The 25,946-nt window shown below is 35.2% G+C and overlaps 1 protein-coding gene across 7 annotated transcripts in view; it reads left to right on the forward strand.

The window, feature by feature from the left end:
- UBR3 (ubiquitin protein ligase E3 component n-recognin 3) overlaps positions 1-25,946 on the forward strand; it is a 117,841-nt gene that overhangs the window by 39,551 nt on the left and 52,344 nt on the right. For 4 of the 7 annotated variants that reach the window (XM_064451553.1, XM_064451554.1, XM_064451555.1 and 1 more), the window contains 14 exons: positions 601-666; positions 755-844; positions 1,691-1,819; positions 1,905-1,957; positions 2,636-2,769; positions 3,249-3,333; positions 4,756-4,898; positions 8,192-8,288; positions 9,582-9,723; positions 13,548-13,652; positions 14,570-14,743; positions 14,957-14,986; positions 16,414-16,874; positions 20,793-20,881. In XM_064451553.1, coding sequence (XP_064307623.1) covers positions 601-666; positions 755-844; positions 1,691-1,819; positions 1,905-1,957; positions 2,636-2,769; positions 3,249-3,333; positions 4,756-4,898; positions 8,192-8,288; positions 9,582-9,723; positions 13,548-13,652; positions 14,570-14,743; positions 14,957-14,986; positions 16,414-16,874; positions 20,793-20,881 — 1,798 coding nt within the window. The remainder of the gene's footprint in view (positions 1-600; positions 667-754; positions 845-1,690; positions 1,820-1,904; positions 1,958-2,635; positions 2,770-3,248; positions 3,334-4,755; positions 4,899-8,191; positions 8,289-9,581; positions 9,724-13,547; positions 13,653-14,569; positions 14,744-14,956; positions 14,987-16,413; positions 16,875-20,792; positions 20,882-25,946) is intronic. The other 3 variants (XM_064451556.1, XM_064451557.1, XM_064451559.1) reach the window with 2 other exon arrangements.

Genomic DNA, 25,946 nt, shown 5'->3' on the forward strand with positions numbered 1-25,946 from the left:
AGCAAAGTACTGTGAAAATCTGATTAGACTTCAAAGGTAGTACACTCCCCACACCCACCCCCCAACCTCCCCGCCATTAGATTAAATCATCATTGTATGTACTGATTCAAAAAGGATTGCCTTGCTGAAATTGGAGTTCGTAGTTAATAGTTGTAATGTGATGTGCTAGGATCCTTTATTTGTAGAGTCTTGATGGTTTAGATTTTCTGGTGTAAGCTTAAGCTGTGTGAGTCTTAAAAGTAGTGCTGTTGATGTACTACTGTTCTGCTGAATGAAGAGCTGAAGCAGTGGCAAAACAGAAGTCCTCTTCTGATAAGGTGGGGGCGGGAGCAGTGTTGCCACCTTAGCAAGCAATACTCTCATCAATTCAGAGTATCATTAGCTACTGGGGGCTTAGTAAGAGATAAACTACAACAGTCTGAACAAAGGAGATTTTTGAATCATCTGAAAGTGCAGGGGAATGAAGTAATACTAGCTTAGTGGAAAGTAAGTCCATCAAATAAAGACGTGCAAGATGCTGTTCTCAGTGGTTATGACAAAGACATTTGTAGGTTTGGTTTTTTATTATATGATACTAAAATGTCTTCATTTTACTTGCAGCCAGCTCCTAACCAAGTTACTTTTCATTTGCCACTGCACCGTTACTTTGCCATGTTTTTAAGTAAGGTAAGCGCATGTTTCAGTCGCGCAGGAGATGGAGATTCCCTGTTAAGTGCAATTCTTCAGTACAGCATGTGCTTGCTTTTGTTTCTAGGCTGTCAAATGCCAAGAACTAGATCTGGATACTATCTTGCCAGATCAGGAGATGCTGATGAAGCTCATGATTCACCCACTTCAGATTCAGGTATGGGCAGGCTTCTGACTTTGATGCAGATGTAGAGATATACAGCAAAAAAAAGTTTGTCTGATTCTTTTAACCTCAGTCATTTAAATATATTTAGAAGTATTTAACAAGGGGGGGTATGTCTTAATTGTGGAGTATCAAAATAAGCAATATATGACAATAAAAAGTAGAATATACTGGGCAGTTAGGGTGAACCCTTTTTATTTTTTTTCCAGTTGCCAAAATTAAATGTGTGGAATTAGTTACCATACTTTGAGTAGTATGGTAATAATATTCACTATAGCACTTTCAAAAGGGTAGGAGGAACCAGCCCTTTGAAAACATGGAATTGCGTGTTCATAGAGTTCACCAATGGAGTGCAAGTTGAGAAGAAACCTGAATCTGAAAATTTCATGTTTTAAATTGAAAATGAGTTCAAGAGTGGATGCACCCTGCAACATTTTTTTAATTTACAAATTTGTATTTATTTGTATGTAAGTGGTAGTTGGCAGTATTTGTAATCACTGCTTTTATATCTAACTTCATTTTAACCATGATGCCTTCATCTTTGGAGTACTTTTCAAGATTTTAATAAGTACATAAATGAATCACTTCATTGGCTTTGATCACTTTTGTTGTCTGAAATATGCTTTCTCATGAAAGTATGATATCTGTTTCATAAACTTGCAGTGGTTCCTTTTCATCCCTCACTTCCCAGGAGAATTAGATTAATATAAAAAAAGTATACTTTTATATAAAGATATAGTGTGTATGTATACATATGTGTGATAATATATTGATGATCTGCTAACATTGAACTGAATAGCTGAAATGTTTGTAAATTCTTCTTTTATTTTATCTGAACAGGCAAGTCTTTCTGAAATTCACAGCAACATGTGGGTTAGAAATGGTCTACAAATTAAAGGACAGGCCATGACTTATGTGCAGTCTCATTTCTGCAATTCAATGATTGATCCTGACATTTATCTGCTGCAAGTAAGTTATGTTTTGTGAGAAACCAAGCCAATGCTTGTTGGCAAAACTAACTACTGAATAAAATGAATTTATTCTCCTTCCACAGGTCTGTGCCTCTAGGCTGGACCCAGATTATTTTATTTCATCTGTTTTTGAAAGGTAGGGTTAAAAGATGAATGCTCTTGTTTACTGTTGTGCTAGCTGTTGACTAATTTATGACACGTGTGAGAAATGGTGCATATCTGATAACCATCTTCAGTGGTACAAGTCTGCCTAGCCAAAACTAACACTTACCTAAGGACTCTTCTGAAAGAGGTATCTCAAGGTATAGCCTTGACTTTATACAGGATTGGCTTTTGATTTACAGTGCAGTAGTGAACCTTCAGGAATTTGTTTTCTGAGCATCTTCACTTTTTCTTTGTTTTGCACATGTTCATATGCAAGCTTTCAGATTATGCTAGCCTGAAGAAGTAGATAAATAGAGATAAGTAGAACTGCAATAGTAAGAGGCACAGAAAGGATGTCTGCTTTTCTGGATAGAATAAAATTAGGGTTGAAAACAGATTAATTGGCATTAGCTTTTATATCTTCATAAATGTAAGGTGTTTTCATGGGGAGTAAATACCACTATAGCACATTCCATAGGTAGTTAAATAAAAATACAAATTTAAAAATAAGGGGTTTTCAATGTATATTTGCATATTACTGCATTAAATGCATTTTACTTTGTATTTATTTTGGGTTGTTGTGAATGGTATGCTGAGTTTATCAGTACATTTCACATTGGTGTTTTAGTGTTGGAGAATCATGTTTCTGACTTTACCCTTTGCTGTGTAGATTTAAGGTGGTAGATCTGTTGACGATGGCATCACAGCATCAGAATACAGTTCTTGATTCAGAGCATGAAAGGTCCATGTTGGAAGGAGCCTTAACATTTTTGGTCCTTCTGTTAAGTCTTCGTTTACATTTAGGTAAGAATCACTGCTTTATGAATACTTCTATGTAACATGCTTGTTCATTTATATTCAACATGTAGTAGCTACCATGAAGCTGATTAGCTATATAGTAACTTAAAGCATTCAACGCTTGGTTTCATTTTTGCTGGTTACTGAATTTTATTCCCTTATGAATTAGAAACAGACAAAATGCATAGAAATGGAGAAAAATGCCATTAATGGAAGTGGCAGATTTGTGTATATGATCACATGAAGATTCTGTATCTTTTTCAGAAAGACAGCAGTTTTAGTTTGTACCTGTTTTTTTCTGACTGAGGTTGTGTGTCTCATAACGTTTGCACCCCACCTGCCTTTTCTTTTGCTGTATTTTTATAGCACGGTATCATTACTTAATGTTTGTATCAAGGTTAACTTGTGTTTAATGACAAATGTATGCTGAATGTGTGTCTTTAAATCATGCTATTTCAATGGCTTTTTAAATTTTATTATTCTAGGAATGACAGATGATGAGATCCTCAGAGCAGAGATGGTAGCCCAGCTCTGTATGAATGACAGAACACACAGTTCATTACTGGATCTCATATCCTTGGAATATTTTAACTAATGTGCATGAATGAGAATGACAGGTACCTGGATAGTAGTAGGATTTTGGAGCTTGAACAACATGTTTTCAGGTTACGTAATTATAACAAATGGCATAAAGGTGTGTTTGCATATACTATCATCAGCAAAGGCATTTGCTCCAGCTTTGTTTTTTCTTATAAAATATGCAATACTTTTTAATAGTTTTAAATTAGTTTTGATACAAAATGCTTAACTGCTCTTCTTATTATTTTTTTAACACTACAGAAGTCTTTTAGGTGTGAGGTGAGAAGTCTGTTTTCCAGTGACATTGTAGAAAGTTTAGCCAAGCATCACCTATATCTGGATTTGAGCCTTTGATTACTGTCGATTTTATGCCAGTATAAAAAGAAGCCACTCTGTGCTATATTGGCTTTTGCTATCAAGAGCTAAAAATGCAAATAATAGCAATTCTGAATGCTGCTTTAAAACTGGAATGAAATGCATGTGTTACAGGGGGAAGTGTCTCACTTGAAGAATAGGAAGCTCTAGGAAGTCCTTCTGCGCAGTGGTATGGTTCACATCCCCAAACAGCTGAATATATATATGCAGGTTTTACTGCTATCAGTGTATTAAACTTTGTAGGCAAATTAAGCAGCTTGTGATGAGCTTGCATACCACAGTTGCGCACCACAAATGAGAGCTTGCAATCCAAGGGTAGACATTTAGCAAAAATATTAGAAATTCATAAAGATAGGAAAGGAGGAGATTACAAATATGTAATGAGAATTTCGAAGTATTACAGTACAACCTGGTAACTCAATCACTTAAGTGTGTGGAATAAGTGAATTACTTAAAGCGATTCACTTAGGTGCATCACTTAACTATGTAAAACAATTGAATCATTTATAAGCAATCACTTACCATTAAGCAGAAGTTTCCTTGTTTGTAATTATTGTGATTTGGGGTAATGTCAGTAGGTCAGTTAAGTATCTCTTCCAAAAATGAGAAATAGCCACAATAGAGAATTACTTATTGTGTTTGTGGATCCCAAGCTATTTACTTGCTTTTTCTGCACTTAGCTGTAAATGCAAAATATTCTTGCTATGAAGAGAACCAAAGTATTAGTAAATAAAAGCAAGTACAAAAACTATATACACTATAGATAGTAGTTTTTATTCGTCATTTAATACTGGCCTTTTGAGCCAAGTATGAAGTAATTGGCTTGCTTTAAAAAGTTAATATCCTAGCTAGGAGGCTTTAATTAATTTCAATAATAGTTATAGTTCCGTAGCAGCTGGAGCATACAGACCTCTTGTGGTAAACACAGAGCACTGCCGAAGCGTGGCCTCCAAAATGGGTGACTGAAAACGTCAAGAGGGAAGTAAAATACTGTGTCCTGCAACTAAGTTAACTTTGCTTTCCTTAACACAAACATTACATTCCAGAAAACCCCAACCCTAAAAGTGGTATTATTCCAGGAAGCTTAAGCTTTGAATCAGTCTTGTCAGCAGTTGCTGATTTTAAAGCTCCTGTTTTTGAACCTGGAGGTTCCATGCAACAAGGAATGTATACACCTAAAGGTATGGTAATCGCGGTGTCCTCTTATAACATACTCAGTGGTAAGATGCTTAACCAGAGGGTTTTTTTCTTAAAAAACAACCAACTAACAAAAAAAGAGAACCCTACCAAACACCAACCCACCAAACAACCCCCCCAAAAAAAACCCCAACACAAAGAACCCAAACCCACCACCACAAAAAATGACAAAACTTGCTTGGCTTCTTCATTACTTATTGCTTATACTTAAGAGTATTGCTAAAGACTGTTAATAGTTTTTAATAAATTCATTTTGATCTAGAGTGAAAATGAGCTTCTTGTATGTATCAGGTATTCTTAGAAAGCAAGGGAAAAATGGAGAACTGAAAAATTATGGTATTTGTATTTCACTGGTCTGCATACTTAATCATTCATGTGATTTTAAAAAAATCTGAGGTATGTTCCATAGAGTTTAGAAATGTTTGCGCTAGTGAAGTGTCAGTTGCAAAGTTCTTTGAACTTCTCTCCATTTTGATTATTGAAAATATCATGGTACATAATTCTTTCTCTTTTATTGGTTAACTATCTTAGTAGACTGTAACATTTTTCCCAGTCGATAGTGAGGCTTTAGAACAAAGTTCAGACTAGACTGGTTATAGAATATTGACCTATAATACTACAATGCATACAGTGCAAAAATGACAAGTTTTTTCCTCTGACCAGCTTGTCATCTAAATTGGACTCAAGGTAATGTTGGTATATCAAAGGAGAGGAAGAATTTAAGAGCTCAGTGTTCCATTCCTGTTTCCTTTCACTGAGCAGATAAGCCTGTAGGAATCTGAAATGCTCCACGTGCTCTGGTTGTGCTTCAGCTCATGGCAAAGCTGAAGAGGGATTAACTCCTTCCTCCCACTGGGTACCTCATTTGAGAACTGCCAGGGTCAGGGTCCAACAATTTTGAAACCATTTGGTTTGTAGGCTGTGTTCTTTTGTGGATTTTTGTTGTTGTTAATGTAGGAACTAACACTGTACTAACTTGTTTACCAGTTTTTGTACTGGGAGATCCCTGAGTTAGTGAAGCCCTTATTTTTGTACGAATTAACAACTGTGAAGTAATTTTGGGAAATTAGAGTTTTGGAAATTGATTCATTCTGGTTCTTTGATGTGTAATTATTAGGCAGCTTAACACCTATGTATTTAAAATATCTTTATTTTACTATTCAGTTAACTGCATTTCCTTACATCATGTCTGGTTTCTGGAGCTCATGGAATGCTGATCTTTTTCATAACACTGTGAAGGAAAAAAAGTATTATGGTATTTTTAATTGTAACACTTTAACACTTCAGGGAATCTGGTGCTAGATTATAGTGTTCTGGGGGGTTTTGTGTTTGTATTTTTTTTTTTTTTTGTAATGACAGTTTACCTCTGGAATACATTGTTTATTTTAAAAATTTTAGTGTCTCATCTAAAGCAGGGAATACTGAAGTAATTTGTAACACTATGCAGAGTCCCTTTTTCTTAAAGGAATAAAAAACTGAAAGAGCTTCTGCAGGAATTAAAGCCAGCATGGTTTTTTTGTGTGTTATAGCCTTTTAAGTGTTCATAATCTTTATAAGACTATAGAGGTTCTCAAAAAGAATAGTGATAATCCAGTTGCTTTTAAGAATTGTAGTTTGTGGCACACGTCACAGTTTAAACAAGTCATGCTGAGATCCATTACCCCTAATCCCGTGTTTCTCTAAACTGGGTGGGAAGGGGGAGAGGAATCTATTTTATGATTGCAGAAGCCCCAGATTTTTTGCTTACATTAACCATTGGTTAAAAAAAAAAAAAAGTCCAGAAAAAAAAAAAAAGGGACATAGTTCTTCCTGTTCTCTGTGGAATTGTGTGCATTTCTAGTATTGCCCATATGGTTCCATCACTTAGTCCTTTTTTCTCATTGTGCATTAGCAACCCAAACAAGCTTGGTCTGTGTTTCAGACTGCATTAGTAAACTCTGTCCAGAAAAAAAAAAAGGTTTTTTGCAAGCTAAGTTTGACCATCTTTCATACATAGTAGAAACTGTGCTAAGTGTTCTCTCTCAGCAGCGTATCAGGGTATCTGTAGAACTGTTAACATTAGCAGGGGTTTAACAGCAATATAGACCACTTCTCTTCCCGCTTGGGGGAAATTAATCTCAAAAGCATGATAAAGCTGCTTACTTTTGCCTGTGAAAACTTTAAAGAATGTTGGAAGTGCTTGTGTTGTTTTATGCCTGCTGGTGGAGCTAAAATTCTGTATCCATTGGTTTTCTTCTTCCTTTGGGATCATTGAATCTTGCCTTCATACGGCTGTGTTATGGGAACTAAACACTTCCAAACAATTAATAGAATGAACAGCTTCATTTGGCTTTACGTTTGAAACTTAGTTTTGTTTTATAATAACTTGTAAATAGAAGAAAAATAGCAGTTAAATGGGATTATATGGGATATCTTGATTTATAGTCTGTTTAGACTTTTCTGTTTGATTGCTCTGAAAAGCCATTCTGGATGTTACTTTAGAGCTACTAAATTAGACAGATAACTAAGATTTTAATGACAAAATAATGCATAGATATTAGTTATAAAACAAAGGCATCATAGACTTCTTCACAAATGTTATTTCATAAGAAACTTGGCCATTTTAGAGACTGAACAAAAACTTGTGTTGTAGTCATTTGGCTCACTGCACTTAATAGTTAAATATCATCTACCTGCTAACTATTCTGTAGGCTTTGCTTCCTCTCTTTGTGCTTATCAAGTACCAAGTGAAAAATAATTAAAGCCTTTTCTTACATGTACTCGGAAATAAAGAGCAAAATGAGATGCATATAGAAAAGACATTTTTGGGGCTGCCTTCATATACTTATAATTGGATAAATACATTTACTTAGGGTTTTAATTATTTCATAATTTAAAAAAAACCTGTCTTCTGCATGTGTTTCAACTGTTATTTTATCAGAAATACATGTTTTTTCTTTTTATCTTTTATCCCACTTTGTAAGTTATTGCATAAAAGGAAAGAAAGCTAGGAGGCAGAAAAATAAAGCTTGTTAATAGAAAGACCTATTGTCTTAATTGCTAATTTTTTTGTTTTGGAACTAAGAAAAATATTTTTGGTGAAATTTTGGTATCTTGTTAAGTACTAGTGATAGTATAGTAAGCATTATTAGTAAGAATTAGTAAAAAAGTACTACTCTGCTGCAAAAGTATTTTATAATAGAAAATGATGTAACTAAAGCTAGTTAAGAAGATATTCTAGAATAACTTGTAAGGTCTGTAAAGAGAATTTTAACATGTGACTTCTTTTAAACAACAGCTGAAGTGTGGGATAAGGAATTTGACCCTGTCATGGTAATACTTAGAACGGTTTACCGTAGAGATGTGCAGTCTGCAATGGACAGATATACAGCATTGTAAGTTGCATAATTTTTAGAAATGTAACATATTGTTGCTCATTGCATAAAATTTCTTTTGTTTTCGCTGTGTGGTAATGCTAGTCACGTTATCAGTGTTTTCAGGCCCCAGATTTGTCCTTGAGTAAATGGTTTATAAATTTACAGGCAGTATCAGGGTTTTGGTTAGCCTAGTCTGTTACTCTTCCATAAACGTTTAAAAATACATCTGAAGTGCCACAGACAAAGTAGTGAATGTCATCATAGTTAGAATAACTTAACCAAAAGTTAAAGTTTAAAAATCAGTTACAAATTACTTAAAGAAAGCAGCCTTATCTATTTTTATTTATTTTACATTTAGGTACATGAAGCACAGTACTAGTGTGTTCTGTGTTATGAAATTATGTTGAAGACAATGTGGGTTTTTTCTGTGTATTCATCCTTGGTGGAAACCATGGACAAATTGAATTCTGATTTAAATACAGGAAAAAAAACATTTGTTGGCACCCTTTTAAGTTCTAAGAAACAAGGTGTTTTGGTCTCAATTCTGTCAGTTAACGTTATGTCCATTACAGCTTCTTACCCTTACAGATCCTTGTTTCAGCTAATGTAATTTGGTTCTCTTTTATTTCACACCTTGGGAGTAAAAATCAAGTTTAAAAAACGCTTATAATAAACTTAGTGACACAATCCTCTGCCCCTGTGCTCATTCCATTAAGTCAAAGGGTCATAATAAACTTATGCTGTAAGTGATTTTGAGCAAGGTAGTACTCTGTTAAATAATTGCATTGTCTACTGCACTGGATTCCAGCTTTTTATTAGAAATGTGGGCCCACATTGAACTTAACACTTAATTTTTAAGTTCATAGATACTATAGTACTGCTACTGTCAACTATAGCTAATTTAGTCTAGCGTTTCCTAGCGTTGCCTGTAATCCATTCTGACAGATATGAGATTCCTGTGTTGGATGTCTGACTAACCTGTGGATTTGGGTGAAATGAAAAGTTTTCCATCTCTTCTATGTGCCTCTCAGAATGAAAATGGAATCTTAAATTCATAGCAGTAACTACAATTTCATTTAACTTTATAAATAAAGGTTGTTTACATCAGTGATAATCCACAGAAAAATAAGACTGGATTCAGTTTGTGTATACATTCCAATTTTTGGAATGCTGCTGAAATAAATTAAATGGCTTAGAAATGCTCATCAATTCTAAAGTCAGTCTAAACTAAAAGAATTTGGGGTAGTTTGTAACAGTGGCAGCTGTCTACATTATTACAGTGTTTAACCTAAGTCTCATTTGTTTCAACAGTTTAAAGCAAAGTGGCAAATTCCCTGGGAACCCATGGCCTCCTTACAAGAAAAGAACACCACTACATCCAAGTTACAAAGGTCTCATAAAGCTTTTGCACTGTAAAACCCTGCACATTGTGCTGTTCACGCTGCTTTACAAGGTACAGTCATAATTCTCATTAAGTCCGGTATTTTAATTCCACTTTTTCAGAACAGGAGGTCTTAGAATTATGATTTTTTTAAATAGATCATTTACAGTAGTCAGATTCAAGTTTATATAACTTAAATTTTGTTTTATTTTATGAATCTAGTATGATGATGATTTCTACCATTTTCATTATTTACGAATGGTATTTCACATACACATACACTAAGTCAGGTACTCAAGTGGATGAGCTGTCCTACTCTTCTACTCTGAGGAACACTATCTTAACCATCAGGGTTGCCATTTGAATTTTTGTTCCATGATGATTTCTGGGAGCATGGTGGTGTGAGTGATGTTCCTTTGGCTCCCACTGTAGAGTTTTAAGGCATCAGCAGCCTTTTCAAATAAATATAATCTTGATGGCTTTAGATCCTAAACGGAAAATACATCTCATAGCTGCAGTTTGTTCTAACGTCAGTTCCTGGATATGTTCTGGCTTTTGATAATGTTATAGCACTTGTTTTTCAGGACTCATTGATGCCTTTAAAGTGTGTTTGGTTTTGTCTTTGGTAGTTGGCTAACCTCTTTAAGAGAAGTGCATCCTTTTTGAAGAGTATGTTACTCTGAATCTGTTTTTCTACTTGGAAAGTACTTTCAAAGCAGTGTGCTGCAGAGGCAGATGTGGGACTATAAAAAGTGGATTGAGTGAGCCACAGTAGTGCTTTTCCTGGGCAGACTTTCCTTTTGTGTTCTTTTAAGTGCTCCCAGCTCCCCTAAAGCTCTTGTTTTGTTTCATTGTTAAACTTCTGTTGAATAGAAAATACCTGTTGCTAAGTGTAGCAGTAACTGTGTGATATTCACAAAGACCTATGCCTATTCGCACAGAGTTGTTTCAGCTGATCTCTTTCTCTGATGAAGTGTCCTATAAGTTGTCAGTATATCATTAAGATGAATGAAGACTTAAGATTGTGCCTGAATTCATTCAATACATTTCACCTTTATGACAGAAAGGGCTTTTTTCTCAGAAGCTTCATATTTCTTATAAATTAATGACTTTGGTAAACCATAGGTTTTGCTATGTAATTAGTGCAATTTCAAAAATCTACTTTAAAAATATAAAATATAAAAACTTTGTCTGTGTTACTACTGATTCTTCCTCACCCATAATAGAATGAGACATGTTATGGTGAAGACTGAATTTCATGTACAGAGACTATACCTTTTGAAAGCTCAGTAGTACAGCATCTAATGGTTGGTCAAGGTTTTCCATTGTCAGATATCTAGTTCCTTATCTTGCTGAAACTTAACAAACAGATGACATTTTTCATTCTGAATGCCTCTTCTGGCATGAGTTTCCAAGAATGAAGTGAGGACAAAATACTTTGCCTTTACCCATGTTTTAAACATTCTTTTATCAAGATTCTGGATCTGAATTTAGCCAAACTGTTACATTATGCACATGCCCCGTGGCTGTTTATTTGATTCTGTTAACTGCTCAAGTCTTAAGGAAGTCAGCCCCAGACCAGGTATGCCCCACACCAGAGCTGGGCAGGGGCCGGGCTGCCTTATTACTCCAGGGTGAAGGATGAGGCTGAGATATAGTAGTATGTAGCAGAGGCTGGGGAAGGAGCATACCTGGGAAAAGTACTAGACAGGAGACTTACAGGGAAGCTGCTGAAGAAAAGGACAGTTTGGGATTATGTAGAAGATTAAATAATATTTTGACATGGAACAAAAATGGAGAATGCAGGGAAAGAATGCATCATCTTTTACTGTCTTGCTTGGGGATTTTTTGGCCATTTTTTTCTCTTATATCAGTAAGAAGCTTCAAGGACTTAAATTTTAAGAATCTTAACATTTCTATGTTGCTATTTTAGCTGGAAGGCCAAATGCTTTTCTACCAGATTTATGGATGGTAGAAATTACATAGTGATTGATTCCATAGATTGACTTAAATGATGTTTTATCTATTTGTGAAATTTTGCCAATTTATGACAGCCTTTATATTTCTTGGCTTTTGGGAGTGGCTACAGAAGAACAGTAAACTATATTTGATGATTTGACTTTTCAGAAGTGTTAGTCAATGTGACTTCATTCTGACTGGTACAACTCCACATGGTTTTCATATTCATGTGATACCAAGTGCTTTTATAAAGTAATTAATCTCTGTAATCTCAGACTTGATTGGGTTTGACTAAATCAGATGTTCAAACATAATTTAGAAAAGCTATTGTAAAACTGTATTTGTTCTAAGAACTTTATCTCTCTGATGTTTTTAATGGGTGTGTCCGCTTATGAAATTTGGCCCCTTCAAAACCAAGTTGTATTTAAAAGTTTACTAGGCTACACTCTGAAAATATTAGTTTCTATATTAGCCTGTCTACAATGAAATTTTAAACATCTTTTCTCATCCACTTTTTTGGTATCTTGCAGACTTTTGCCATTTTCTTCTCTTTGAATCAGAATATTCTCAAGAGGAGAGTTGTCCTGGTTTTTAATTTCAGGAGCACTGATTCTTCCTCTCAATGCAGTGGAAGCTATCTTAGAAAAAAGATGGGCGTTTATTAAATTAAAGATAAGGTTATCTATTATTTGTAATTTAAAAAGATTATGTGAAGATGTTTGTGAACTAAATTCATATGAACTCTTCTGGTGTTCCCAGTTATCCAGGCATCTTTTATAGAACTAGGACCTCATTGGGCCATATGGTGACTGATCACATGAATTAGGGAGGGAAGGCTAAGAGTAGCTCTTTGCTTGTGGCTGACAGTAGTGGTATCTGTGCAGCTTTAGCTGGCACTTTGCTGTTAAAGTAAATCACAGCTTGAACTAGTAATAATTTAAGGTACAAGTTTGTTTGACTGGAAGGAGATGTATGATTTAATTTTGCTTTTGTGGTGATGCTCAAAGGTTAGTTTTTTTCTAAACCTTAAAATAATTTTTAATAACCCTGAAAAAAAATAAATAAAAACTGAAGAGTTCAAAGTGTATTATCCAGAACACTGGGATTTTTTTTCATTTAGATGTACTGAAGTCTTAATAGGGTGAGTGGAATAACGATTTCCTGTCTTTTAAATATAACACTCCTATTGATCCATCACATCCAAAACTACATGTCTTCTTTTGTAGTAGTGACCCAGTACTGTTATTGGAGAGCTATATTAATGTTGTTATTCTTACTTTTCTTGGCCTACTTGGAACTTTTTTTTTGGATCCTATAGCATAATCACTAATCAGGTATCTTGTTGGAGCATTCAGTCATAACAAGAGTGAAGTTCAAAATATCTTGCTGATGTTCTAGTGTAGATATTCCAGGAACTTGAATAGGCAATTCACTGCTCTTGAAAATAATTTTTTCCTCACTGAACTTTTATGCATATGTTAGGACTTTAAAAGTGTTACTGTGCAAAAAAAGAAAACTCTTTTAAATGCTAAAATCAGTACTCAGCATCTACCAAAAATATACTAGGGTCACAAGTGTTGTTACGGTGCTCTGCCTGTCTAGTCTTTTCTTTTTAACTGATACTCCTATCTCATGATACAGCTCTTGCAAGCACAGGGATTAATTAAGAAAAATACCCCCCAAACCAGACAAAAATCGCATTGGGGCTTAAGACCTTCTCCCTTTCCTAGCGTGGCTAAACCTGGAAGGTTGTGCTCGGAGCTAAAATTTGTAGGTGGTATCCTGAGCTTCTTCATAGAAGATGCATGGCTACTTCATTTACCTTCCAGTTTAGGTTAGATGATGTCCATCAGGTTTTTGGCAGTTTTTTTTTTTGTAATAGGGATTGTGAGAGTATCAAAACCTTCTAAGATGTGGATGTCTGTTTTTCTGCCTAGATATTAATGGATCATCAGAATTTATCAGAACATGTGCTTTGCATGGTTTTGTACTTGATTGAGCTGGGGTTGGAAAATTCTCCAGAACAAGAGGCAGATGAAGAGGTAAGAATGAATACCATCATTTTCATTAAAATATAAAATATTGTCTAATGATACAATAATCTTTAAAAATAGATGTTTATTAAAATTATAATTTTACCATATGAAATAAAATATCTGTCTTTACTTAAGCAGGGATCAACTAAGCAAACAAAAATAAGAAAATTGCATGCTGTTGTGGAGTATGGTATCCTGTTAGGTTTTTCAACAGTTTCTGTATGTATAACCTGACAACACAGATTGATTAGATCTTTACTACTCTGTAAATTAGTGATTGAAAATAGGTGCAAAAGAAATGTAGAATGGTTGAATCTAAAACTTGCTTAAATTTCTAGATTTTCAACTGAAACCTTTATCACTGAGCATTTTATTGCTAAAGCTCTGTATATTCTAAAGTATGTGAATTTAGCCAAAATTTTAACTCTGCTTTTGATAAGAACTTGAACATAAAGAGCCATTATTTTAATGATTCCAGATTCCCTTATGGTATACGACTTTCATAATTTTTCCTACTGTTTAACATTGCTTATATGACTAAGGATCTGCTGCTTTTTTTTTTTTTTTTCCCTCCAGAGATTGACTTCTGTGTAGTTTGGATTTTTTGTATTAATCCTTGATTGTGCAGCTTTGGATGACTCTGAGTAGTTCCTTTTACTAGTGCTAGATAGCACTGATGGCATGTATTTGATTATATTCTAATGAAATGTGTAGATTGATGTATTTATCAGACCTGTAGTCCTCATGGCTGACATCAGACATATAATTTTTAAGAGATATGTCAATTTTAGTGAGGTACATACTGTTCAACATATTTTTCCTATCTCATGGGGAGATCATGGCCTCTGTAATACAGTTAGAAAAACAACATGAATTATTGTAAAACATAAGAGAAAGTATACTATGTGTTTTTGTTATTTTAGGAATCTGCAGGTGGACAAGAGCGTTGCCATGATAGTTGGTTTCCAGGTAGCAATTTGGTTTCTAACATGCGTCACTTCATTAACTATGTCCGAGTTAGAGTACCAGAAACTGCTCCAGAAGTGAAGAGGGAGCCACCTGCAAGTACGAGTTCTGAAGGTTTAGCTTCATCACAAGTAAGTATATACGAATACCAGTCCTTTTCCTAGATTATTTTGTTATTGCCTGTGTGAGGATTATTTTTTTTACTGTTTTTATTAATTTATTAGAATTTTTTTCCCTCCAGTAATCTTTCCTAAGTGTACTGATAACAGAAATATAATTTACTACAAATGATACCTCCTTCCAGCTGATGTATTTAATGACTTTTTTTGTCCTCAATCTACCAGAGTTCAAGGCGGAAGAACCTCCAGAGAGAGGTAGATTTGTGTGCGGTTTGTTCTCCTAAGCAATTAACTAGCAACATGGCTTTAATTGCGCTCACCTTAACATTCAGTGAAATCTTTTAATTTTCCTCAGTTTCCTTTTAATTCATATTGCAAGGACTCATGCTTTTTTCATGTTCTTGTTTGTAATCTTAGGTAGTAGAATTTAAGCAAAGAAATGCCCGTACATTTTTAATAACATATTTTGAAATAAAAGCTTTCTATCAAATATAAAACGACATTCATAGCTTACTGCTTGAGCTTTGTGTTTAGGCCTGCTTTGTCTTGCCAAGATATTACTAACATTTAATAATGTAGAGTAGTCTTAGCTTTCTCAAATCTAGGTAGGTTATCTTATAGTTAAAGTGCATTTGAAATTATTAATCGCAGGTTTATTTGGTTTTTTTTTGTAAAAACAAAATGAGTATGTAAATGGTGGGATCCTGAAAGATTTATAGCCGGTAGATAATATAATCTCTATGTCAGGATTGCTTTTTGTATCTTTTGTATACAGCACTTCAGATTAGTGTATGCGAGATGTAGTGAAATACAACGGGTATTTCTTTTGCATGTTAATATTAGAAAAATAGATCAAAATTTAAAGTAGGTGGGTGAGATGAAATATATTAAAACATACAGAAGGTAGGTGAGATAATTGTCAGAATCCCATTTTTATATTTGATCTCTGAAGTATTTGGTATCTCTTGGCTGCCCAGCCTTCTGAGAAGGGTAAGATGTTAAAACATTCTGAATTTCATTGTTCAAAATAGTCAGGAAACACCTCTCAGTATATGCGAGTTGCTTCCAAGTATTCTTAATTCGGAACTGACAGTAGGGACAGCATAGAATAGAAACATCTGAACGGGCTCTGCCATTAATGTAACTGCACTCGTGCTCTGAATAGCAAGCTCTGCTTGCAAATGTGGGTATGTGGCTTCTGGATCTCAGCTAATAGATCTACACAAAATGGACAATGCCCTTGGAACAGTGTTGGCTCACCTGTGTTTACCTGTGTGGGATTGAGTTACATTGTGCAGCAGCTCTCAGTAGACTTCAATAACACATTTAAATGACATAAAGATACTGAAATCATGAATATTCCAGAAAAAGTAAGGAAATATTACTTACAGAATTCTAAGTTTGACTAGAGCAAAGCCGGTTGTTAGTTGTCTTGGTATGGATGATATTTTCATTTTATACTTGGCTTTTTATGTAGCTGTGTATAACAAATTTGTATAAAAATATGACATGCAGGGTTAGTATTTTGCTATACCAAATTTCAATATGTTTTGGAAGGGGAGAGGAAACTTAAAATGTTTTGTTCTTATCCTCCCAGTTTAAAATATTATCAATAGTTTTATAAATATGTGTTGTTTATACTTGTATTTTTGAAGATTAAATGTTGTAATTTTTTTCCCAAGAACTCGGGGACAGCTCAAGTGTTCAGTTTGGTCGCAGAACGTAGAAAGAAATTTCAGGAGATCATCAATCGGAACACCAGTGAGGCAAATCAGGTGGTTCGGCCCAAAACATCCATGAAATGGTCAGCACCTGGTGCAACTCCACAGCTAACCACAGCCATTCTAGAAGTCAAGGAAAGCATACTGTCCTTGCTGATTAAGCTGCATCACAAACTCTCAGGAAAACAAAACTCTTACTATCCTCCGTGGTTGGATGATGTGGATGTTTTAATCCACCCAGAAATTCCAAGATACTCTCACGGTGATGGAATGACGGCAGTAGAAAGAATTTTATTGAAAGCTGCTATACAAAGCAGATTGAATAAACGTATAATTGAAGAGATATGCAGAAAGGTGACACCTCCTGTACCACCGAAAAAGATTAGTTCTGCAGAGAAGAAAACTTTGGATAAAGAAGAAAGGTAACAATAAGAACAAAGTAGAGGGGTGGTAGAAGGGCATCTGTTGATTGATCAGTCTCTAGGTCTTTGCATTAATTAGTTATTGAAAGAATAAGTCTTAATTCTACAGTTCTCTATTCATTTTGTATATACATGATTTACATGGGTACTGAGGAAGAACCTGCACCTTGCTAATTTATATCTTTAAATTAGAAAACTTTCATGATGATTTTATGATATACACGCTCACCTTTCCTGTTGCCATGTATGCCATTTATATATACAGAGGTGCAGAATTAAGATTGTGTTAACATTTGAGGCTTAACTGTGCAATCTCAAGATGAGGTAGAAATTTTTTTTATTTGTATTCCCTGTTCATTCACATGCACACATCACATCATGATTATTTTTGTTTCTTGGCTTATTCTATGTGGGGTTTGGTAATGCTGCCTTCTTTGCTTGTCCAACACATTCAATTTTTAACTTCTGTTTTTAATTTTTTAAGAATCACATTCATATTTTCTTATAATGTGGCCTGAAACACCTGCATGCCAGATGTCTGTCTTGGGCTGAAGTTTTTTGGGGAAAAAGCTCAGACAGTTTTGAGATTGAGGTTGGGGCATAATGAGTTCTGAGAGCACCCAGAATACCAGCACTCCTGAAACTTGAATGCAGAAAGCCTGCTTCTCTTCTGCATTTAGCAACTGCTGTGTTGGCATGTGAGTCCTATGGAAGAGGAATCATCCAGTTCAAATGCCTGGAGGACAGCAAGTAGATCGGAGAAGCAGAGGTGAAAACTAGGACTGGGATTGGAAGGAGAAACTTTCTGGTTGATGTATTAGTGAGTAAAGGGAAGATGCCAGGTCAAGTGAATAGTTGATGTGGGAAGGCTCAAGCTGGCAAGTTTGGGATGTTAGGGAAGGATGGGGTTGTCAGGACAGAAATATTCAGAGTAGCAAGTGAAAGAACCAATTTTTAGTGAAAATCTCAGTGGGGGAGAATGGGATATTGAGAGCTGATAAGAGAGGGAAGATGTGGAATAGGAATGAAATGCCTGTGGGGCATGAGTAAGGCAGAGGCTGGTGTTTGGGAGATGTAATAGAACCAGCCAGAAAGGCACATTGGCTGGTGTGGGACAGTGGGAAGAGATTGGTAACTGGTTAGTGCAAAAGATTGAAACATGGCATTTGAAGCAAGGGGATGGTAGATAGGGTTAGAAGGCTGGGGTGTAGAGACTGGGGTGGTCAGGTCAGAGAATTTAACACATTCACTGAAGTAGCAACAGGCCACGGGCTGGAATGGGCAAGAATATTCTTCAGTGCTTGTCTGTTGCAGTATTTTGATGTATTAATGGTTTATGTAACCAGACTATATGATTATGGTTCTAGAAGTTTGGGTAGAAACATGCAGCTGTCTGACTCAGTTGGTTTCTGGATTACCTTTATCCTGCTATTTTTATTTGTTTGAAAATAAGTTTTTCACTAAACTCTCTTTGATATGTCCAAGACCTGCAATGTACTTGAAAATTAAACATAAAAAAATTTAAAATAGATTTAATATTTTTTATAAGTTACATACTTCACAGTAAAATTAATTTTTTTCTTACAAGTGGTCAGTTAATGCTCTAATTTTCAACATCCTTTGTAATAGTTCACTAAATGAGAGAAACAGTCAAGGGTTAGCATGTGAAATTGTCTTTCTGAAAATGCCAGACTGAATGGCCGCTTTAGATAAAACACAGCTATATCGTGGGGTACTTACTTGTTATTGTGGTACTCAGTAGCGCTACATTTATGTACAGGAGAAGCATGGGAATCAATAAATCAAGTAACTTTTCATATAGAAAAGGGTAAGGTCATTCCTTTCCCCCTGTAAGGATGTGGTATTTTCAAGGAGCTCTTGTGGGCACTTTAAGTTTTCAGTTAAGTTCTGCGGCTAACATAATGATGAAAATAAATGTTTCCTGTTCTTTGTTGTTCTAGGTGACTGTTTTCTTCTCCTCAAATCCATAATGGCATTGGGGATCTATAAAGTTTATTAATGGACAGTGCGATAACTGAAATGACTAATCTTGTAGACTGACAGTGCTCATATAGTCAGGCTGCAATTTTTACTTTCTTTTTTGGTTTTGTTTTGTATTAGTCTGATTTTGTATTAGTGAAGATCAAGCAGACTGTGAGTGTTCACCCTTTGTGGTTACTTCAATACACAATGACAAACTTGGCATCACTCAGGCAATGGGTTGTTGCCATAGAAACTGAAATACACAGCTAGAAGAGAGCTTGAGCTGCTTGCAATATTTTTTTCAATTGCAGTGTCATACTCCCATGGGCCATCGTGGAAAATTACTGAGCTGTACTGAATCTGTCAGAGTTTGTTTATGTCTTCTTACTAAAGGCCTCTATTTACAGTCACTCTGCTTTTAGTCAAGGTGTATATTGAGAAATTCCCAGGGAGAAATAAATAAAACCAGGTTTAATGAATGCTCTGGTATGATCCTCAGAATAATGAATCTTAGGACTGTTGTAAATAGAAGCTATTTTGAGAAATTGTGGCTGTACAATGTGACAGATAAATGGGCAGAGATATTTGGGGTTTTAAGGTACCTTTAAGAAAACAAGTTAGAAGCTTTGACTTATAAACAGGCCACCTCAGGTTAACAGGTTACAGTATATTAGTTCCTTTGGGCCTGTGCATGCCTGTTCCTTTGCCAGTACAGTGATAATCAGACAGTGGTGGAGACTAAAGAGCAACCCATCAGCATATCAGATGCCAGGTGATGTTTTTAAATCCCTTTTTAGTTATGTGAATCACCTCTGAGCAGGGGGAAGTGCATTGTAAACACTGATGCACAGAGTTTGTAGCTCTGATAGTGCTTTCCTAGATGCTCTGGGGAGGTGCTGCATAAAGCCTTCATCCATGGGATGTGTAGGTCTTTGCATGTTCCATGTGATGAGCAGCTGTGGTGTGAGTTTTGTTTGGTTTTCCCACTTGAACTCTCCCATCTCCTTTATGTGTAAACTCTTGTCAAAGTAAAGATCCTTTCTTGGTATCTCATAAAGAAGAAATTCATCGTCTATTTTCTTTATCTTTTTGCATCTGTCAATATTCCCCTACCTGCTACAGTATGTATATATAGGGAGTTATAGAATAGCCTTGTACAGATCACTAATACAGTTTAAATAGACAATAGACAAGAATAAGTCTCCAGTATCTTCTGTTTGTAAATCCGGAGCTGTGTAAAGCGATAAGGAAAAAGTTAGTGAAGTCAGCTTGGCTCCAAGGGGATAAGGGCCTTCAGCCTGGAAGCAATCTCAAACTTCTTTAAGTTCAGGTATAAAAGCTGTTGGTGACCAGTATCTAGGGCGGGGGATAAGGAACCAGCATGAGGAGCCTTAGCTGGAAAATAAATTATTCATAATTGCTTTGCTTGGCAACAAGCCTGATACCAAAAGTGAGTGAGGTATGCAGTGGCTGCTGCTGCTATTATTATTGTTATTGTTGTTATTATTAACTTGAAAATGCTGGTTGCTCACTAGAGTACTTGTTTTTGTACAACGGTTGACATTTCAGCCTGTTGTTATTCCCTTATATAATAGAAAAATAACTTTAAAGAATAAGATCTTGGGTTCTTCTTCTTATGACGCCATGCCCTAATCTGTTCAAGGATCCTTTGGTCTTCTGCAGGGCTTTATAGGACAGGATTTTATTCTTTCAACCTCAAAAGAAAATAACTCTTATTTCTTTAAAATGTCTACTTTTAAAGCAAGAGATTCCTTTTATTAGGCTCGAAAATGAATCCTTTATTTAGGGAGGACTTGAATTTTGAATTCTATTTTTGAAGGTGGCAACTATAATAAGCCTGACACTACAGACTATTTTTTTCCTCCATTACATACTTTGTTTTTTCTTTCCCTTCCCCCTTTTTCTTTTGCTCAGGCGACAGAAGGCTAGAGAAAGGCAACAGAAATTGTTGGCTGAATTTGCCTCAAGGCAGAAAAGCTTCATGGAAACTGCCATGGATGTTGGTAAGTTTCTGAGTGGTTGACTGCTTGCTTTTTTTTTTTATTTCCATGTTACTGTTAAGGTTTTTACTCAAACAGTTAAAAAACAAACAGACAAACCCAAAAACAACCGAACCCCCAAATAAAAACCCTTCCCCTCAAATTCCACTACTGTATCTGCTTGTTCACTAAATACTTCTTAAGAGACTTAAAATTGTGTTTTCTAGGACAGATAATACTGAATACATAATTGCTAAAGAATATATTAAATGATGTTGAAAATATTTGAGAGAACACATTATATGTAGGACATCCTTTTATTCTTATTTTTTCTTAATATACAGTGGATTAAATTATTACATATATGTGATGTGTTTTAAAGTATCTACCTTTTAATATAAAATGTCCCCAAATTTGTCTTTTAAAGATTGCATTTTCTTTAATCAGGAATAATAAAATTTAAGATTATTTCTTCAGAGAGCCTCAATTTTTGATAAGGTAAAAGTTTTGCATTTTAATTTGTGTATAGAATTAGGGAAAGCATAATTTTTAGATCATCGCTATTGCTATAAGTAATAACAGTGTATTCTATTTCAAGTACAAGCTTTACAGCAGAATCAGCTGTTGTTTTTCTTGAGGGTAAATTCTTTCAGGTTCGGTGTAGAAGCATATAATCTTGATTAGTTTGCTTGTGTTTAACTGAGAAGTGGAAATATTTTATCATCTGGATTACTTCAGTGAAAATCAGCACTTTTGAAAGAAGAAAAAGCAGGAATCTTTCCCCACCCACCTTCAATCAAATATCACTTGCTATGTAGTATTGATTTGAGTTTAAGCACTGGTTAGAAATATTTTGACAACTGTTTTTGCTGAAATCTGGTTTCTGTAACAGGCAGACCTTGGCCTTTGGGCTTATGATTGTGCATTAAAAAGTTCTTGGGCATACAATACTTAAATTGTTAGTTTCTTTGTATTTAAACAATTAATAACTTCAGGTATCATGAAATGTAGTGTTTGTTGTCAGTTATACCAGGTCATGCACAGCAGTAGATAGAATCAATCTAACGGGCTACATTTTCATAAAGCTGTTTTGCATGAAGACATTTCTTGGTTACAACTTAATAGAGTTCCAGGCATTGTGTTAGCTGAATAATTGCTTTGCTTTTTCACTTACTTCATCCAATGTCTTCTAGGCTGCCATACTGTTTTCTGAGTTTGTGATGAAAATTCACTGAATTTGTACTATAGTCCAGTATTAACTAGCTTTTATGTTCTGGCTGGCATAAAAATAGCTCACAGAAAGGAACTACATATTCCATTCTAGTGTGTCGGATTTATTTAAAAACCTAGGAATATTTTCTTCAGTTTGCTCTAATTTTTTTTTTAACTGAAGTAACCTGTTCAGCTCAGCTCTGAACAAATTGCAGTCCCTATATGTTACAGCAAATTATTGAAAAAGTTGCAGAAACTATTGTTACTCTAATTTTAAAACACAAGACATCATAAGAATTCTGAAACTAGTCTTTCTGGAGTGGTTCAATTTAAAACTAATACAGGTATTTAATAGTCTTACCCTGAACTGTGTCACAGCTCTGCTGAAGTAGTACATTTGGGGGGGGGGGAAAAAAACCTTTCATACTAAAATCAGTCAGTTAAAATGCATTCCCTTCTCACACATTCAAACTCTGTTACTTGTTGCTTTTATTATAGGTTGAAATTCAGCAGTAGGTTTATTTCTTAATTTTGATTGTTTTAACAGTAATAACACTGTTAATAACAGAATGCAGGGATGGTGAGTCCTCACCTCCCTGGCTTTGTACTGATTCTGCTGGTGTTATTTGAGCAAATGATTATCATCATCCTCATCATCAAGTTTTAAAACTTCTCTTTCTATGAAATGTGGATGTGATTCAGTGGTAAAATATGAGAACTGGTACAATTGGTTTTGGGTATAGCACTTCAAAACTTCCATAATAGTTTTCTCTTGAGAAGGTAAAAGACTGAAAATACTCTGAAAATAAATGTCTAGAAGATTATAAGAATAATAGAGAATAGTCAAAGCTTAAAGACTGTTGTATTAAACCCCCATAAATGTAATAGTTTCCAAAGTGTTTATTAAAGTGCACAGAGCCACTGTTAATCCCCTGAGGCATTCCTCTTGTTTGTTGGGATGCTGCAATGAAACATGGCTTTAAAGCAAGTTAGCCAATTACATGTTTGTTTTTCAATATTAAATGTGTCTCATTTTACCAGCAAAAAATCTTTATTTGAACTGGAATTCACAAATTAGTCCAAAATTCTGAAAGTAAAGGATGGCATTTTCTTACACATAACCGCTGTAGAAAAAATCCCTATTATTTAGCCCTTCCCATTTGTGCCCCGTTACTTTCTATTTATATTCTGTGACATCTGCAGAACTGTATTGCCATTCAAGCTTGCCTGGAAGTAATTAAGTGAAATTTAGAAACAGTTATGTTAATGAACTAGGATGGAACAGAATTCACTGTGCTGTCTTTAGCTGTTTGACTGCAGGACGAACGTAAAAAGCAGAAAAATAAATCAAGAAGTATCATTCAAAGAACCACAGATAGAGCTCTTGAAATATCTGAGGAGAATGTCTAGTGAGTCAAAAATCTGCTGTCACGTAGTCACGTACAGTGTCAACTCCATAGGCCTTCTAGTCTCCTTGTAATAGCTACTTTTATGTCTTTGTTTTGAGAGCACTTATCGCAGTGTGAGGCTATGGTTTATCTGTTGTGATGTGGGACTCGATGCAAGAGGTTTTTGAAACTCCACTGCCTTTCAGGAAGGACTTGATAAGAATGAAAATAAATCCCTCTCCTCCAGGTTAATAGCAGCCTTTAAAAAATCACAGTGATATTTGTAATGATCTATCTAAATTTTATAAACATGAAATGTGAGCCATTCCAGGCAAGCTGCGGAACTACTTAATCAAACATGTCTTAGTGAAAATTTGTAAATTGGTTAATTTGTGAATTACAAACAGTAAGATACCTTACACTCCTTCAATAGTTTTAGTGTCCCTGAAGCGCTCAATGTGATTTTGGTTGGTGGGTTTTGGTTTTTTGTTTGTTTGGGGTTTTTTTGTGATTTTTTTTTTGTTTGTTTGTTTGTTTTTTAAGGCTTGTGATAAGTATGCAGTATGATCTTTGTGTTTCTTTCCAATGACGTGAGTCTTGGCAGGATGTCATTTTGTCCTTCAAGTGAACATTCCTTAGCTAGAGTTAAAAAGAAATGCAGAGTTTTAATGCAAGGTGACATAGATTTCCTAATGCTCAATCTTCTGAGCCCAGATAGAAAAATAAATTAGGTACTGATCTCTTGAGAATATATATGCTGGGTCAGGGCAAATATATATATATAAAAAAAAAAGAATATTAGCATGCTAATGGTTGCTTTGATGCCAAGGGGCTGCTTTGACACACAATGCATACAGCAGTAAAATGTTGACTACAGTCAACAGAGATTGTAACCTATTTACTGGGTTGACAGAGCCCTTTTGTTTCTGGGGTTTTGCTGGGTAGGGAAAAGAAGGGGAGTGAATCTTTAACTCTGGATAGTACAAATGAAATAAAATTCAGGCAGCAATGCATTCTGCAATAAAACGGTGTGCTAGATTTTAGCAGACTGATCAGTATTTGCGAGGAAGTAGAAAATGCTAGGATGTTGTAACTTTGGGTCCCTTACTCCTATTGGTACAAAACCAAACACAGAGCTAAGCATTTCTTTTTTAAAACCCCGTGGGAGTGGTAGTGTTTGGCACTGCCCTGAATTTCTGTCACAGTTTAAATGTTTTCATCCTCCTTCAGTGTTTTTGTTTTTAATGAGGTTCATATAATCCAGATTACTGAAACAATTCATGAGGACAAAGAAAAGTCCCAGAACCCATTGTAAGGGGGTGGGGTGTGTTGCAACATTAGACAAACCTCATGAGAGAAACTTGGTGAACTGATACCAATACCAATCTGGTATTTCTCATTTACTCCTTCACACACACTGACATGATCAGAACAAGTATTTGTGAAATCAGTTAGGTTAAATCCTTAGAGAGTCAGAGCTTTAAACTATAAGCATCTTTGGTTATATTCCAGAGAATACACTTCTTGTCTGGTATGACTGCTGCCTGGTTAGTACAGCCATGCTTCAGCCTAGCAACTAAAGCCACATTGGTCTTCCTTGCTCTCCTGTTGCCACTACCTACTTCCTGAATCTCAGGTAGAGCGATGAGATGTCTTGTTTTGGGTGCCAGTGGTTTTCATGCAAAGCAAAACTGCAGGCTCCTATAAAACCTGTTTGAAAAGTGGAGGAATAATATGCCACAAGATCAGTATCTTGGCAAATGACAGGCAAAGATTTCTTTGGCACTCAGTAAGGCAACATTGTTCTGGGACATAACACACAAGTGCTATTTTCATGGAAATATCTTCCTAATGTGGGCAAAATATGTTGGGATTTTGTGCACCAGTGGAAGCAAAATAAAGAGATTTAGATTATTCTTCACCTTTTAGTTGCAACTAAGTGATGTAACTTTGTTAACATGACTGTTCTCGGTGTGGTGATTTGGGTGTGATCTTTAGCCAGAATAGAAGAAATTTAGTGTTATATTACAATCAATGTTTAACTACAAAGACTTTTCATCAATATAAAAGGACATTTAATAAAATAATTTCTGTTCAGCAGTCTTTTTATAATTGCATTCTGGGAGCTAGGAAATCTTATCTCGTGCTTTAAAAATAGGTAAGAAACTATATTTTCTAAATCAAATTAATAAAATAGCATTACAACTCCAGTAATTTTAAATAAATACTTTACAAGTTGCCATGGAAAACACAGAGAAATTCTGTACTTTCATTTATATGAAATGGAGGGAAAAAAAAAAAAGAAAAAGCTGTGGAGCTACAAGTTCTGGGCATTTTAAGCTTCCTTATAAGTACTATTGCAGAAAAATTCAGCTTAGTTTCATTTTTCCCTATGTGAAATAGGAAATACCTAACTGAAAGTGAACTAGAATGGAGACATACCAATTACTTTATATTCACAGTTATCAATGCATTAATGAAATATTTTA

The sequence above is a fragment of the Phalacrocorax carbo genome, chromosome 5 (assembly GCF_963921805.1).
Source record: "Phalacrocorax carbo chromosome 5, bPhaCar2.1, whole genome shotgun sequence".
In the NCBI taxonomy this organism is placed as follows: domain Eukaryota; kingdom Metazoa; phylum Chordata; class Aves; order Suliformes; family Phalacrocoracidae; genus Phalacrocorax; species Phalacrocorax carbo.